General features: G+C 39.5%; 2 protein-coding genes across 2 annotated transcripts in view; both read right to left on the bottom strand.

Moving 5' to 3' along the window:
• LOC136843720 (eukaryotic translation initiation factor 4E transporter-like) overlaps window positions 1-15165 on the bottom strand; it is an 81736-nt gene that overhangs the window by 61901 nt on the left and 4670 nt on the right. Inside the window, exon 4 of the mRNA XM_067112357.1 lies at window positions 8535-8869. Coding sequence (XP_066968458.1) covers window positions 8535-8869 — 335 coding nt within the window. The remainder of the gene's footprint in view (window positions 1-8534; window positions 8870-15165) is intronic.
• The window catches only part of LOC136849231 (uncharacterized), a 148958-nt gene continuing 142387 nt past the window's right edge, over window positions 8595-15165 (bottom strand). The window contains exon 4 of the mRNA XM_067122462.1: window positions 8595-8869. The gene's annotated coding sequence lies outside the window, so the exon portion shown is untranslated. The remainder of the gene's footprint in view (window positions 8870-15165) is intronic.

Here is a 15165-nt window from a genome sequence, read left to right as displayed (position 1 = left end):
ACTTATCCGTTCATTTCGAACCATCCACGTCCTTACAGGACCTCATATCCATTCATTTCGAACACTCTAGGTCCTTACGAGAGACTTCTTATCTCTGTTCATTTTGAACAATCCGAAGTCCTGACGTGCCTTCCCAACTCTGTTCATTTGAACCACCTTGAGTCTTTACAGACATACTAAATCCATTCATCACGAACAACCTTAGTCTTTTTAGACATACTTAATCCGTTCTTCACAAACAACCTTGAGTCTTTTTCAGACCCCCTGAATCCATTCAACACGATTTAACATAGCTCTGAGTGCTTCTGAACCTTGAATTATCATCTTTTAGCACAATCCTAAGTTCCACGGAAAAGTTAACAGCATTCATTTCAAACATACCTAGGTCACATAGGTCAAAATCAGACTGAGTGCCAGTGCCACCTCACCTGAAGGGGCACTCTTACTTGCTCGTAGCACCACCACTGATCCCTACCCCATGTCCTAAGACTGTACTGTTATACCCAAGGGCCACGCCCATCCATGAATCACCTCAAAATGTCAAAGAAAGCCAGACCACAGCAAAATGAAGATTTCAAGTTCTACATGGATGCTAGGAAGGAATTGGCACTGACGGGCAAAATCCTGAGGGAGTAGGTCCACGGGAGAGTAGATGCTGCCAAGGAAAAGAGGCAGAAGGAAAAAAGAGGCAGAAAGAAAGATTAGCCCAGGAGAAACGGGAAGAGGCAGAGAGCAGAGAAGAGAATAAATGAGCAAAGGAGGAGAATGAAAGAGCAAAGGAGAAAGAAAGATTAGCCAGGAGAAATGGGAAGAGGCAGAAAGAGCAGAGAAAGAGAAAGAAAGAGGCGAGGAGGAGAAAGAAAGGGCACATCAGCTTGCAATGGCAGCCCACAGACAGCATAACCCAGTACAGTAAACCCCCTGTATTCGCGTTCTCACGATGCATGGACTAACGTATTCATGGATTTCTTTGGAACATATCTACCAACTATTTGCGGAAAATTCGCCCATTCACAGTATTTTTCACTGAGAAATATTCACTAAATACTGTATTTTTATCTCATTTTCATGACTAAATGCACTTTTTGTGATAAAACTATTAAAATACTCAGGTAATGCTTGAGTTACGATAATTCACCTTATAATAATTCAATTCTGCAATGAGGTAAGCAATTAATACCGATACGACAATATTTATAAAATATTTTAAAATTTCCTGCGGGTGCCAGGCAGCAGCGTAATCAGGCAGTGAGAGAGACCAAATTACAATAGACAACTTTTCCTCAATCTCTCTATCCCATCTTCTAGTTAAAAAAGTAAAAGAGAATGATAAAAGTATTGTTAGTAACGTAATACTCTTGCGTAAATGCTTACAGCCATAAACAACTGACCAAGAAACTGTTGTTTTGCTTATAACCGAATCGGATAACAACAGCTGTTTACCTGTATTTCAACCATCGTAAGGTAATACACAATTACCGTAGGTTATGGCACAAAAGACGCTAAGTAGAATAGGACTGATATATTTTTACATTATACCCTTATTCGGCATGGATAAAACGTTGTCAAGGAAATGTACTGCTAAATTTAAGCTGCAAGTTGTAGCTGAAGCTGAGAAAATGTTCAAGCTGCTAATGACTATACAGTACTGTACTGTAAATTATCGTGCATCAGCAACATGGATGAAACTTGATCGTAATTAAAATGGGCGAGAAAGTATTTTAATCAAAACTACTGGGCATAAAAGAACACACTACCCTTATTTTTACGGCGATAAACGTTAAATATGTAAAGCTCGTATTATGATGAAACCAAGTGAAAATAGCGAACGGAATCTTGAATTTTTTTTTACACAAAACAAACGCCTCCAAACGGTCATCATCATCTATTAACCCTTTAACGCCAAGCCCTATTTTCAAAAACGCGTCTCCCGTATGCGGCCTCCGAGAGGTAGCGCTGAAGCGGAAAAAAGTTTTTTTCAAAAAATCACAGCGCTTTAGTTTTCAAGATTAAGAGTTCATTTTTGGTCCCTTTTTTCTCATTGCCTGAAGTTTAGTATGCAACCATCAGAAATAAAAAAATATCATTATCATATATAAATATTGGAATATATGACAGCAAAAAAAAAAAACTTGTATATAATTGTATACAAATCGCTGTAAGGAAAACGGTTGAAGCTAAAGAGTTAATTTTTTTAGTTGTATTGTACACTAAATTGCAATGATTTTGGTATACAACAGATTGTAAAATGATTAAAGCAACACAGAGAAAATATTATCACAAAATGATGCATGAATTCGTAACGTGCGGACGTAAAAAAAAGTTTTTTTAAAAAATTCACCAAAAATCAAAATATTGTGCTAGAGACTTTCCAATTGTGCCAAAATGAAGGAAATTGATTGAATATTACTAGGCTATAAGTTTTTAGCTTACAATTGTGCATTTTTGAACCATTTCGATCGAGTTAAAGTTGACCGAAGGTTGATTTTTTTCTATTTATCGTTATTTTGATGTAAATATAAAAAAACTGTGAAGAGCTAAAGGAATGATATATTTTTTGCTGTATTCTACATGAAATTGCGCACATTTTGATGTATAACACTTTATGTAATGAATAATATGAAACAGCGAAAAAATTACGGCAAGCTGACGCAAGAAATGACAGGATTTTCAGCGGAGTCCATACAGCAAGGAGCGAAGGAAAATTTTTTTTCAAAAATTCACCAAAAATCTACATATTGTGCTAGAGACTTTCCGTTTGTTGCAAAATGAAGGTAAATGATTGATTGTTACTCGAATGTAATAATTATGGCTTACGGATGCGTTTTTTTATCATTTCGGTCGAGTCAAAGTTGACCGAATGTTAAAAAAATTCACTTTGGTTGCTGGGTTCTTCTCCAGCATCCCAGTCTAAAACTCGCCTCACACGCTCACTTCCGACAGGCAGTATGCGCCTTTCACGGTCCTGACGCCTTTGTGACATATCTACAAACGGCCTGTTGCAGCACGAATACGCAAACACTCGCCAAAGTTCTGCAAAACACGTCTGCATCAAAATATCGCTCCCGCAAGGTCCGACGCTGATGCTATCTGGCGTGAGTAGGAGGGAATTCGCGCATGCGCGTCTTGGTGATGCTCAAAAACAACACAACACCTGGATCCGTGAACTCCCAGCATCCGCCAAGGCGCGTGATTTGAAATCTTCCGCAAACTAGGCCTATAATTATTTTTCCGCGAATATTTAAAAAAAGCATTTTCAGTCAACGTTTGCAATGTCCACTCGGCATTCGACAGACAATTTTTGACGATGTTTAAAACGTCCAACAGGCGTTTAAGGGTTAATGAAAAAAAAAAAAAAAAAAATAATTTCACGAGATGTATTTCAGTTATATTTCGACTTAAAACACTTCGTATAACAAAAAATAACCTTGCCCCTTATAAATAAAAGTATCTAGACTCTAGAGATTCATTTATGCTAACTATAAGCAAGAAAAGCACCCTGAACTGAGTTAAATGCGGCGAAATGAACACTGCATAAACATTTCTAAACCAAAACACTGATCGCAATTTATAATACAAAAGCAATACAGTATAAGCATATATACTATATTATTGGATACAATGAATTAAGGTATAAAATTTTAAAAGATCCATGGAAAAGATGCATATTCGTTATGTTGATGTTTGTTTAATACGATATGTGAATATAGAGTACAGTATAATGTAGGCTACGCTACCGTGCATGTATACAATATACCATAGTGTAGGCTAAGCTAATTCTTGTTTGTTATTCAATTTCTCTTTGTATTGAATTATCATAAGTCACCTTGCATGAACCTCCAGAATTGATAATTACTATACCGTGTATGTAAAGAGTATATTTTAATAGTGTAGGCTAGGCTACAATATATGTATACAGTACATGGTACCGAATTCCCTAGTGTAGGCTAGGCTATGTTTAAGATATGTTTTGGTATTTCTTTGTTTTTTCCAACAAACGTTTTTTTTTTTTTTTCAGAACCTAACCCCATCATAAGTGGGATAATACCTGTATAAGCATTTTTAGTTTGCTTTGTGTTTGAACTTTCAAAATAGGCAGTTCTAAGTGTTTTTAGAAGGGTTCCAAGTATTCGCTGGTTTTAGCTATTTGCTGGGGTGTTTGTGTGTGTGTGTGTTGTACGAATCCCCTGCGAATACGGGGGATTTACTGTAACTACCTCCCCACACTCGACCCTCAGCAGTATCGGCGCCCTCATAAGGAAGTGGGATGAAGCTGAACTGAAAACCTGGCTCGACCACGTCGAGAAGGTCCTGGCAACCTATAAGCCCTCTCATGACAAAATGTCCTTGATCCTGGGGAAGCACCTTGAGGGAAAACGTGCTATTGCATTCAATGCTCTCTGCCCCAAGCATCAAGGAGACCTTGCACTTGTCTGCCAAGCCATTAAAAAGCCTGTGAGATCACTCCTGACTGTTGGAGGAAACAGTGGAGAAACATGTCAAAAGAAGTGGGCCAAACCTGGTACAAGTGGATTTTCAAAATGACCCAAGCCTTAAAACAATGGTTGGACACACTCAAAGCCACTAGAATGGAGGACATCCTTGAACTTATCCAGCTCGAGGACTTCCTATTCTATGCCCCACCAGCTCTCATTACTCATCTATGTGATGAGGCTCCTAAAACGGTGTCCGAGGGCTGCCATTTGGGCTGAAATCTGGGACACCAACCATCCTCATCTTAGTTCCCTTGGACGAAAGTTATACCCCTCACTGCATGCCTAAACCAACTCTCATCATCAATTCAAAAATGGGCATGCCTCAACCAACTCTCATCATCAACTCAAAAATGGGCATGCCTCAAAGAAACCAGTGTGGACACTGTAAAAGGACAGGGCACCCCACTGAACAATGCCACTTGAAGGCTGAGAATCAGCCAGAAACTCCCTCTTAAGTTCCCAAATGAGACAACACCCCAATGAGCCATGTCTGGCTCTTGGACTATAAGCACAGGGCCTGCTCCCTACATTGGGACAGTGCCAAGCAAAGATTATAGCAGAAATTATTGCACTGCCTGTAAGGCCTATGGGCATTCCACCCTATTGGCAAAATGCTCTAAAATACAAGTGCACCCGCCAATGCTTTGGCAGTTACAAATCCAAAATCCTTAGGCCCTCCAGCCGAGGGTCCCATATCTGTGGCACCAACTCAAAGTAACTACCCAGCAGGCCATGTCACAGCATTCAATGACACTGGCGTGCAAGTCTCCCTCATAAGAAAGATACGGTCCCCTATGGGGCCACCATAGACAGGCATCAACTTATCACTACAGAGGGAATGAATCGCACAATGATGATTCTCCCCACCGTCAAATTGAGGTTCACAAGACCCCCACCGATCTAAAATCTGCACTCTTGTAGTAGTTACCTTCCTGGAGGTTATGACCTCCTCCTGAGACAAGACTTCCAGTCCTCCTCTAAATTACGACGATCCAGGGGTCCAAACCCCTCAAATCATTCATCAGGCATCAATAAGTCTCACAAACCTACCTTAAACCCACTGCCAGTGCCACCTGAGTGCCATGAACAGTGTGAAGCTCCATCCACTTCGAGCAACGAACTCTTGCCAATTTCAGTTTTAGTGCCAGTGCCAAGATGCATCCTAAGTCTCTCTTCCAGAGATCCCAAACTTGACTCCAGATCCCTGCCAGTGCCACTTATGTGTCCTGGACACCGCCACGTTCTGCCTATCGCAGACGTCGAAGAAATTCCAGAATTGACTCCTGTGCCTGGACCTGCCTTAGTGCTAGTGCCAAAGCACGCAACACACCCTCCTTTGAGAGATTCCAATCCAGATTGACTCTCTTCCCCCGGCTTGGCACTGCTACTAGTGCCAGTAAGAGAGCTAACCCAAGGCATACTTCGGTCCCCTCCGGATTCCTCTGACTACAGCGGAAGCTCAATCAAAGGTGCAGCCTCGCAACCTGTGCCTGAGCTAGTCATTGTGACCTGTGAGCCTCTCACACAACCCCACCCCCCCCGCCATAACTTAACTGGTCGATGAACTCAGAACTGCAACAACTCGTGGTAGAGCTTGTAAAGCATACCCCTGCTTTGGCTGTCAAAGAAACCAGAACAGGAGGCACTCACATATCTTCCTTGGACTTGATTCCACCAATTCCCCTACCAAGGCAAACCGTCAACCTAAAGGAGGTCCAAGGAAGAAAATTCACGGGCATAGACAACTCCAGGTAGCCTAAAGAGAGCCGCCGAGCTCCCCTGTCACTAGTGCCAATCTGGCACAGTACCCCACCTTTATCTTACGCAGAACCTTGGCACCTCTATCCAGAAGAGGATGCCTGGTGTCTTCCCCTATTTTTGTTCTCCTTATAACTTTGTGATTTAATTTCATGTAATATTCTCCTTTACCTCTTTGATCGTCTTGTTTCCTTACCAAATTTCTTAATATAATGTATTTTTGGCAGCCTTGCCCATTCATGAATCCATTTGTGAAGCCTTACAACAGCTCCTCACTTTTAACTTGACTCCCACTCTGCCAATGCAGAATGGAAATTGCCAGACATTCAAGTAATATTAAGACCTTTGACTTCCCTTCCATGCCTATAACAGCATGGTGTATTTTAAATTGTGTATAGCAGAGCCATTAGGCCCTTCCCATATGAGTGCCATGGTCTCACCGCCATACAGCGATATCTACAAGGAGCAGGATCTTAATCTTCCGATGAGATAAAAGGGCATCACACAGGCACATCATTCTTAGAAGACATTGGAACTTACCCAGGACACTTCCATCCTCCCTTTTGCTACCTTGAGCTACCCCTTGCTATCCCATGTGGCTGTCCAGAGCCCAAGTTACTTTAGTAGTGAGCCCCTTAACACACTACCCTCCATTGCTGGCACCCTCCCCCCGAAGACGAGGAATCCATCTCCCGACAAAGGTAACGTACCAGAGTCAAGGTTCTTATGTCAGTCATGTCCCTGTCAGCCTTCTGCTATTATTTCCGTTTCCTCTTCATAGTGCAATATACCTACAGTGAGACCTGTATTGCTTTTATTTTCTGTTGTTTTGATTTATGCTCCAGGGAAGTGAAGTGTAACGTAAGTGTTTAAAATCAGAGTTATCGGAATCAAGTCCATTCTAAGCACGTTCTGTGTAATCCCTCGATTCCTTGATCAAAGCACCTTACTGCAGCTAAGTAACCATGTGTGTTCTCAATTGCAGATAGGAGTTAGCCTGCTGTGGATCTATCATCCTGTGAGTGCAGTGGCATAACCACTGTTCCTCTCCCCTGCAGTGCCCTTTAAAGCGGGCCCCTTTTGAGTTTGTTCAGAGAATTACCCAGTTACAGGCAGTCCCCAGTTATCAGCAGCCTCGGTTATCGGCAATCCGGTTTTACGGCCCTTATCTAGCGATGATAACTGGATTTTTGGCACCAATATGCACCGATCTCCGGTTATTGGTGCCGATCCCTGGTTATTGGCACCTAGAACTGGGGATCAGTGCTTTACCACCGATTTTTGGTCTGTCGGGAATGGAACAACCTCCCCCCCCATAACCAAGGACTGCCTGTATTTGTTAATCTTATTATACAGCAGGACTCTGTTTGCCTGTCTTTATTTATGCTTCCATTCGTCTGATGTGTGTTTTTCTAATGTAAAATAATCAATTAAGTGAAACCTAAGTGTTCACCTGATAACTTCCCCCCTTGAAGAAGGACCTAAGCTGACATCTTTGCATATGATTTTACCTGAACCCATTATTGAAGTCAGATTTCACCTTCCCAAGGTAAGTTACCACAGCAAACCATATCAATACTATGAAGTATTTCATAATTTTGAGCCTATCTCAAATATAAACTGAGTGGAATGTACTCAAATCTGTGAGCAAAGAAGCTTGCTGTCAAACTCCACTTTCCTTAAAATCCCATACAATCCAAGTTACTTAATTTCTAGCCAAGTTATTTCATAAAATAACACCCACATGAAGTATAAATTGTAGCTTGATTAATTGGCTAAGCTAAACTTGAGAATTCAAAACAAAACCCTGTCCCCTAGAGCACAATATGCTTTCCAGGGGTCAGGATATGGGTTTGACATTAGCATTACATTATACTGAATGAGTACAGCTAAAAACCCTAAAACCTGAATTAAAGAGCAAAAGATAATGATGCCTATGGACCAAAGCTCTGACCTGTACGAAAGAAGGGAAATTATAATACACTAGAGGTACAGATCCCCTCTTGGAAGAGTGAGTAAAGATGGAGGATTACTGTACTGTGCTCTCCCAACAGTTCAAATGTTTCACTATAGTGATGGTCTGAACTATGAATACCTATTGAGAAAGTTTACCACAAAACTTGGCTGTCTTGGCAAATGCCTACCACACCCAAATAAAACCCTCACACACCCGCTGCTTCTAAGCAGGCAAACACAATATAAACACCTGTTGCTTCTAAGCAGGCAAACAAGATATAAAAATTTAAAAGTTACACAATAGATAAAAAATTTACAACTTGCCTCTCTTCTCTATCATATCGCTGATCTGGTTTGGACCTCCAATCACGTGAATCTCTTCTCTGATCTACTTCTCTATCACGCTCAAGATCTCTCTCTCTTCGTCCAATTTCTCGACGTTCTCCAGACACAGGAACATCAATGTCATCTCTGCGTGAGATTCTACCAGAGCCAATTCTTCGAGCTGGAATTTCTCTGTGACTCTCTCGCTGAGGATGTGATCTCTCTACAGGAGAATCTGGACGATTACTAAGAGGAGATCCTTGTTGCAAACCATGACACCCAGTGCTAAAACTACGCCGTTGGGGAGAGAGCACTAGTCCATCCTGTTCTTCTTGCTACAGGTAAAGAAGAGGAAATTAATTGTAACCTTTCCTTAATATGAAGCTTGAGAAAAATAAAGTATATACACTCACAATAAACAAAAATTAGCTTAAGAGCACACATTGGGGTAATAATATGTTGTCTGCACACACTTGAGCTACAGATTACCCTAAAAGCACACATTAAGCTAATGAAAGTGACATTCCATACAGATCTTGTGTATCAGAATATATTTCATTGCCTGGAAATAACTCATAGTATATAACTTTGTTAGGTATTGTCATTACGGAAGCATCTGATGGATGACGATGTTCTTATACCCCTGTACTAAGTACTCAAAGAGAGAAAGAAAAAAGGAATAGCATTTTTTTTATTGTATTTATGCAGTATACTTGTTACAAATATGGGGACAAGGCAGATAATTACTTTTTGCATAAAGTTTTCAATTGAAAGTGCGTTGGTTGTTGTTGATAAGCACACTGAGTGTTTACAGTTACAGGATATGGTACTGACAAGGTTAGGTGAGGAAGGGTATGGAGTTGCCCTTGCACCACAGTTGGCACCTCTAGAGTTTTTTACTCACTCTTATCCTCATTTTATCATTATTGGACAGGCCCTTGGCTCTATTAATCCAGATAATCTAGGCATTAGTGTAAATTTCATGAAAAATACAGTAATCCCTCGATTATCTGTATTAGAGACAAGGCCTTGTCAGAAAATGGTGATATCCAGATAAGGGTGCGTAAAAAAATCTAGGGGGGTTCAAGGGCAACTCCATACCCTTCCTCATTTAGCCTTGTCAATACCACATAATTGTAAATACTCAATATGCTTATAAACAAGAAAAAAAAAACAAGAAACATCACATTTTAAACTTACAACCTTATGTAAAACAAGTTTTGACATAGGAAAAACGTATTTTTGGTAGCTGCTGTTCGTCCTCAAAGGAGTTACACTCTCATGGTCCCCCGGGGCTCCATTAAACAGACCAACCAATTACAAAGAATTCTCTTACATAGTTGGTCTCAGCCAGAATAGTGCTTGTTGGCAGTGATAGAATATAAAGTAGCCAGGAGGGCTCTACCTCCCGTCCTACGACGACTGCCTCAGCCTTCACTACGTCTCACCCACACACATATTCCCACCCCCCATAATATTTCTTGACAAAATATACTGCATAAATACGTTTAAAAACAATTATATCCTTTCTTTTCTCTCTCTCTCTCTTGTAAATGACACAGTTCAGCAGGTAGGTAGCCTACCTGTCTTTACCCACAGCCTATAATGGTTTTATTACCATAATTATTTTACAGCAACTTTCTTATCATTTGTTACCATATTGTATTACCACACACAAGATACAAAATGTGTATGTGTGAACTATTGACCTAGGCTAGGTGTTACACTTACAATATTTATCTGCAATAGTCAAAAAGGCTATTACAGCTGTATTTAAGATAAAGGTAATGGTAATGAAACTGATATTTTTCTTAATGAATTCATTTATACTGTCTTGTCATCATGTTATATCATCATCGTAATATGTATAAAAAAGCAATCAACTGCCATTTGCAATGACTAACGGCTACATTCTCAGAATCAGCTGATTGAGCCTACTATAGAAAGAATTAAGAGAATAATTTTTTACTGGAATATTTTTATTTTTGTACATAAAAATAAAACAGATATACAAAGCTAAATTGTCATACTTTGTGTTTCCCAATCAGTTTGTTTAGGTCATATTCGATGTTGTTTATGTCAGTTCTTTAGTAAGCGGTTGTTAATTATAAGAGATGGTTATGAATTGTTACAAAAGCCATACGTTTGGTAATCTTGTTTGTAAGCCTAGCCTAGAGCTATCTACCACCAATGCAATAGGTTCATTGAGTAAAGACTAACATTGAAAATGTTTATGTAAAACACCCTGTGTTTGCAACTTTATTACATGTGGCATTTCTTGATGGTGACTGTCCAAAGCAAATCCATTTTAAAAACAATAAAATGGAATTTATCATTTTCTGTTTTATTGGAATTAATGATTTTTCATTTTATCTCATAATATAGAAGCTTTACTTGTATGCTTGTGTGTTTACATCAACATGTGGCATTTCATCAATGTTGATGTTAGCATCTCTACAGTGTGCGGTTTCTTAGTGCAGTACGTTTTGACATTTTACTTTTTTGCTTTGCTTGATTTACTGTACCACATTTCATTACAAGTTTAGTTGGCTCTAAGTGTGATTATCACACATTATAACAGTATACTAGAGGATATTTTATCACTGTTGTAATTTCATTTATGTTGTTGTACTCTCCCTCTCTCTTGTACTACCATATGCACGACTGCACGTATCTTTTTAGGTTGTAAAAGTGAAAAATGAGAAATACAGTCAAAATATGAGACCAGCGTAAGAATATCAATGAAAAAACTTAAGTGCAGCACACGAAATATTGTCTACCTAGCCATCTTCACCCATCCAACACTGCATCTCCACTCCCTCCCAGTCAGGGAAGCTGTTCACCAGCTCCAACCACCGTCCAAAACAACCCCTTCTCTGGGTGAGTTCCTCTACACAGCCTTACTGGTCCTCCTCTCCTATGGAGCCCAGCCATCTGACCCACTCCCCACCTTGGAAACTTCTACAGGCCTCCCCCACCCACTAAAACCCTTTCTCAGTTTTAGTGTAAGCAGTGATACCAACATTTTCCCGAGAATGCACAGAACTGCCAACCATTGCAGAGTGGTATTTTTAAATTTCTTGAAATTTACATATATCATATCTTACATCTATTGCATGTATAAAAATAACCGATCATCCACCATGTGTATTTACATAAGCTAGGTGGAGGGCAAACCAGAGGGAATCATAACTATCCTTCAATACCTCCACCACTCAAGTTTCAGCTAATTCTCTCCAAACATGCCAGAAGGCCTGCAGTCAGCCTCCTAGCAGAACCTGATGGCTGAACGGATCCTCAAAAGATATTATCAGTTAAAAATGAGACCTGAAGGAAGAAAGAGGCAGGCCTTTTCGCTCTTGACTCAAGAGATGATCTAATTAAACCTCTATTATTCTGTACCAGTATATCCTCCCTCATTGCCTTGAGTTGGGTTGCAAAGGTGATCCAAAGGAGAAACTAAAACAGCTGCCATCTCTTGTGCAGGAAAACCTTTTGATGAAAGATGAAAGCATAATTGTTATCACTTCTTATAAACTGAGTTAGTATAAGCATGAAAACATTTGCCTCCAGTGTCCAAAACGGCACTGACCAAGCAAGTAAAAAACTCTAATGATTCATCTTCAGTTGGCAAAGAGAAGAGGCAATCATACTCAGGGAAAGTTTAGCAAGAAGATAAAAATTCAACAACACTAATTAGACACCTGGACAAAAACTCCATCTCAGCATATTAAGCTGTAGGTCCCGTTGCTAGGTAACCAACTGGTTCTTAGCCACGTAAAACCTTCGGGCCAGCCCTAAGAGAGCTGTTAATCAGCTCAGTGGTCTGGTTAAACTAAGATATACTTAACTTTTAACTTTGTCAGTCTCAAGAAAATCTAATTCTCTACCGAAAAATGTTTAAGAGCAAGTAATGCACTCAAATCATATGAAGCAATAATTTCTTAAAACAAGAATAAGACAATTGCTGGCATTCTTAAAAGAAGCATTGTACACCATAGCCCAAGAAATCTCAGTGAGTCATGCTCAAAGTGAAGGAGAAAAACTGGATTTCTTCAACTTTACTGAACCTCTTACCTTAACTAAATGAGGATAAAGCAAATGTAACTTTCCAACAAGCACTAGAAAACAGAGGGATGCCCCTCAGCTTCAATTTCTTTTTCTGCCAGGGTGTGGTGGCATTCAGAGTTTGGGTTTGTGAAATTGAATTTTTCTTCTTTTCTTCATTGTGATGTTTTTGTTTTGTGTGTTTTTTGTTGTGAGTGTCTGATGTAAGTTTTCATGTTTCTTTTCTTTTTTTATTTGCAATTTGTTGTGTCAGGGTTGAGTGACTTGCTCCTCTTCATCCAATCTGTTAGAGGTTTGATCTGAAGTTAGGATACTTCCTTAGCAGAAGCTACTTGGGGGTAGTTATCTTTTGACGCCAACTGTGGTGAAAAGTGTGTTAGAGTTCTTGTTCCCCTACCTTGTGGCTGTAACATCTGGTGAAACAGTAAGGTGTAGAAGTTGATGCTTTGGATTTACTTCTGAGGATTAGGGAGACTGAGGCCGGTGGGCATGATAATCAGTGTTTACAGTGTAAGAGAACTTCCTAGGAGAGATGAAAGTTAGACAGACTTAAGCTACTTTGTTCCAAATTAATTGCTGTTGATTTGATCATGAACAATCTACTACACTGTAATTAGGGCTCTTTTGCATTTATGTAGTTTTGCAATGTTTAAATGAATTGTTGAGTTTTTTGTGGTTTTGAGCCCAGAGTGTTTTGTTATAGTGAAATGAAGAGCGACTTTATGGAAAAGGACAAATTGTTGTAGAAGTGTGTGTGTCATTATTTTTGCACCAGACTACTAATTTAATGTCTTCTGTATATACATTGTTAGTTGATACTGTATGCAGTTGGAGCATTTTTTGCTGATTTTTTCTAACTGTAGTATTAAGTAGTATTAAGATTGAATACAGGATAAGTTTTGATGAACTACAGTGAGAAGGTTAGGTAAGTTTTCATTCTGTAGATTAAGATTTATGAATTAGATTAAGGTTCATTTTAATGGTTGTTTTAATATTAAGGTTAATAAACCAGGATGGGCAAAAGTTTTCTTTAACCTCTGAATCTGTTCCCATCATCCTGCACCAACTGTGTAAAAGAAAAAGCTTATCCCAACTCATTCAGAACAAGTAGAGCATTTCAAATCGTCAGTGTTATCGTATAGCCTAAATGATTTGAAAAGTACAGTTACTTCATTCATATGCTAGTCCAAATTGCGATTAAATCACTGCTTTGCGTTATGTATATTAATCTAAAACATAAGTGATATAAACTTACTGTTGGCGCATTCAATGTTCCTAGCTTGAAATACAGTAGAATCAGATTGGCATGAGCACAATCTCTACTCCTTAACCCTCATCCAAAGTACACCTCAAGTAATTCTCCTTACATTTAGATATGCATATCTCCTAAAGGAATTTTCCTAAATGTACTTAAGATGAAAAGGAATACTTTAGTGGATTTGAAGGCACCGACAACTATGGCAGCATTCCCTTTTCTCGAGTTCCTACTAGTTTGAACCACACAGTACCAAAGCTGTGAAGAGACTGACTTCACATTCATCTTTGGCTAACACCAAACATTCGACTACCAGACAAACAATCAATGCCGGTAGTTAAGCACTATTACCCATATACTTACAATTAAATACACAAAACAGCCAAAACAACACTTTTCATTACTAAATACAAGCACAACAAAACATAATATCCTTCTTCTACATAATACGCATATCCACTTTACGTAAATTTAAAAAGAATACATCAAACTATACCACAACTTGCGGAAAAGTACAATCTCTCTTGTTGAAGTTTCGACATACTCCCCCGCACAAAAACTTATGCCTATATTTTTACAATAGTCCTGTTCTTATCAATGCCTTTCTGGCTTCTGCAGCTATTTGAACAGTCCTCCTGCTCAAAAGGGTGCTTGACTGAACATCATCTGTCACAGCATTAGTTTCCCTTATCTCCTACCACAGCTCTAAAGGGGTACAACTTAATTACAGGTCTCATAAACTGGCTATGTGCCGTTCTTACAGTAGCCACTCTTGGGACCTTGTCTTGCCCCACCTGTAACTCGATCACTTGGCCCCTCGTCATGGATGAGGACAACTTCCCCTATCCTGGCCCAATAGCCATGCACTATTCATACTCGATGGGTCTCTCTTAACGTTGTTAAATACTCCCTCTCCCATCTTTTCCACAAGTTGTCACACAACTTAGATACATACAGGAATCTTTTCTCAGTGAACTCTCTCCGTCCATAGATAAGGTTGCCGGAGATCTCTTCCCAATTTACTTCTTCTCTTGGGAAGGACTTAAGCTTTCGTCCAAGATAAAATGGTTAGGGGTTAAAATTTCCAATTGATTCAAATCCCCGGGCGTGTAACTTAACCCTTAAACGCCAACTGGACGTATTGTACGTCGACTAAAATTGTCTGTTGGGTGCCGAGTGGACGTATCATACATCGACTACAAAAAATTTCAACCTTCAGTCAACTCTGACTAGACCGAAATGGTCGAAAAACGCAATTGTAAGCTAAAACTCTTACATTCTAGTAATATTCAATCATTTACCTTCATT

Source organism: Macrobrachium rosenbergii, chromosome 2, assembly GCF_040412425.1.
Source record: "Macrobrachium rosenbergii isolate ZJJX-2024 chromosome 2, ASM4041242v1, whole genome shotgun sequence".
NCBI classification, from domain to species: domain Eukaryota; kingdom Metazoa; phylum Arthropoda; class Malacostraca; order Decapoda; family Palaemonidae; genus Macrobrachium; species Macrobrachium rosenbergii.
The sequence above is the reverse complement of the archived record's forward strand: the minus strand, read 5'-3'. Positions and strand labels throughout refer to the sequence as shown.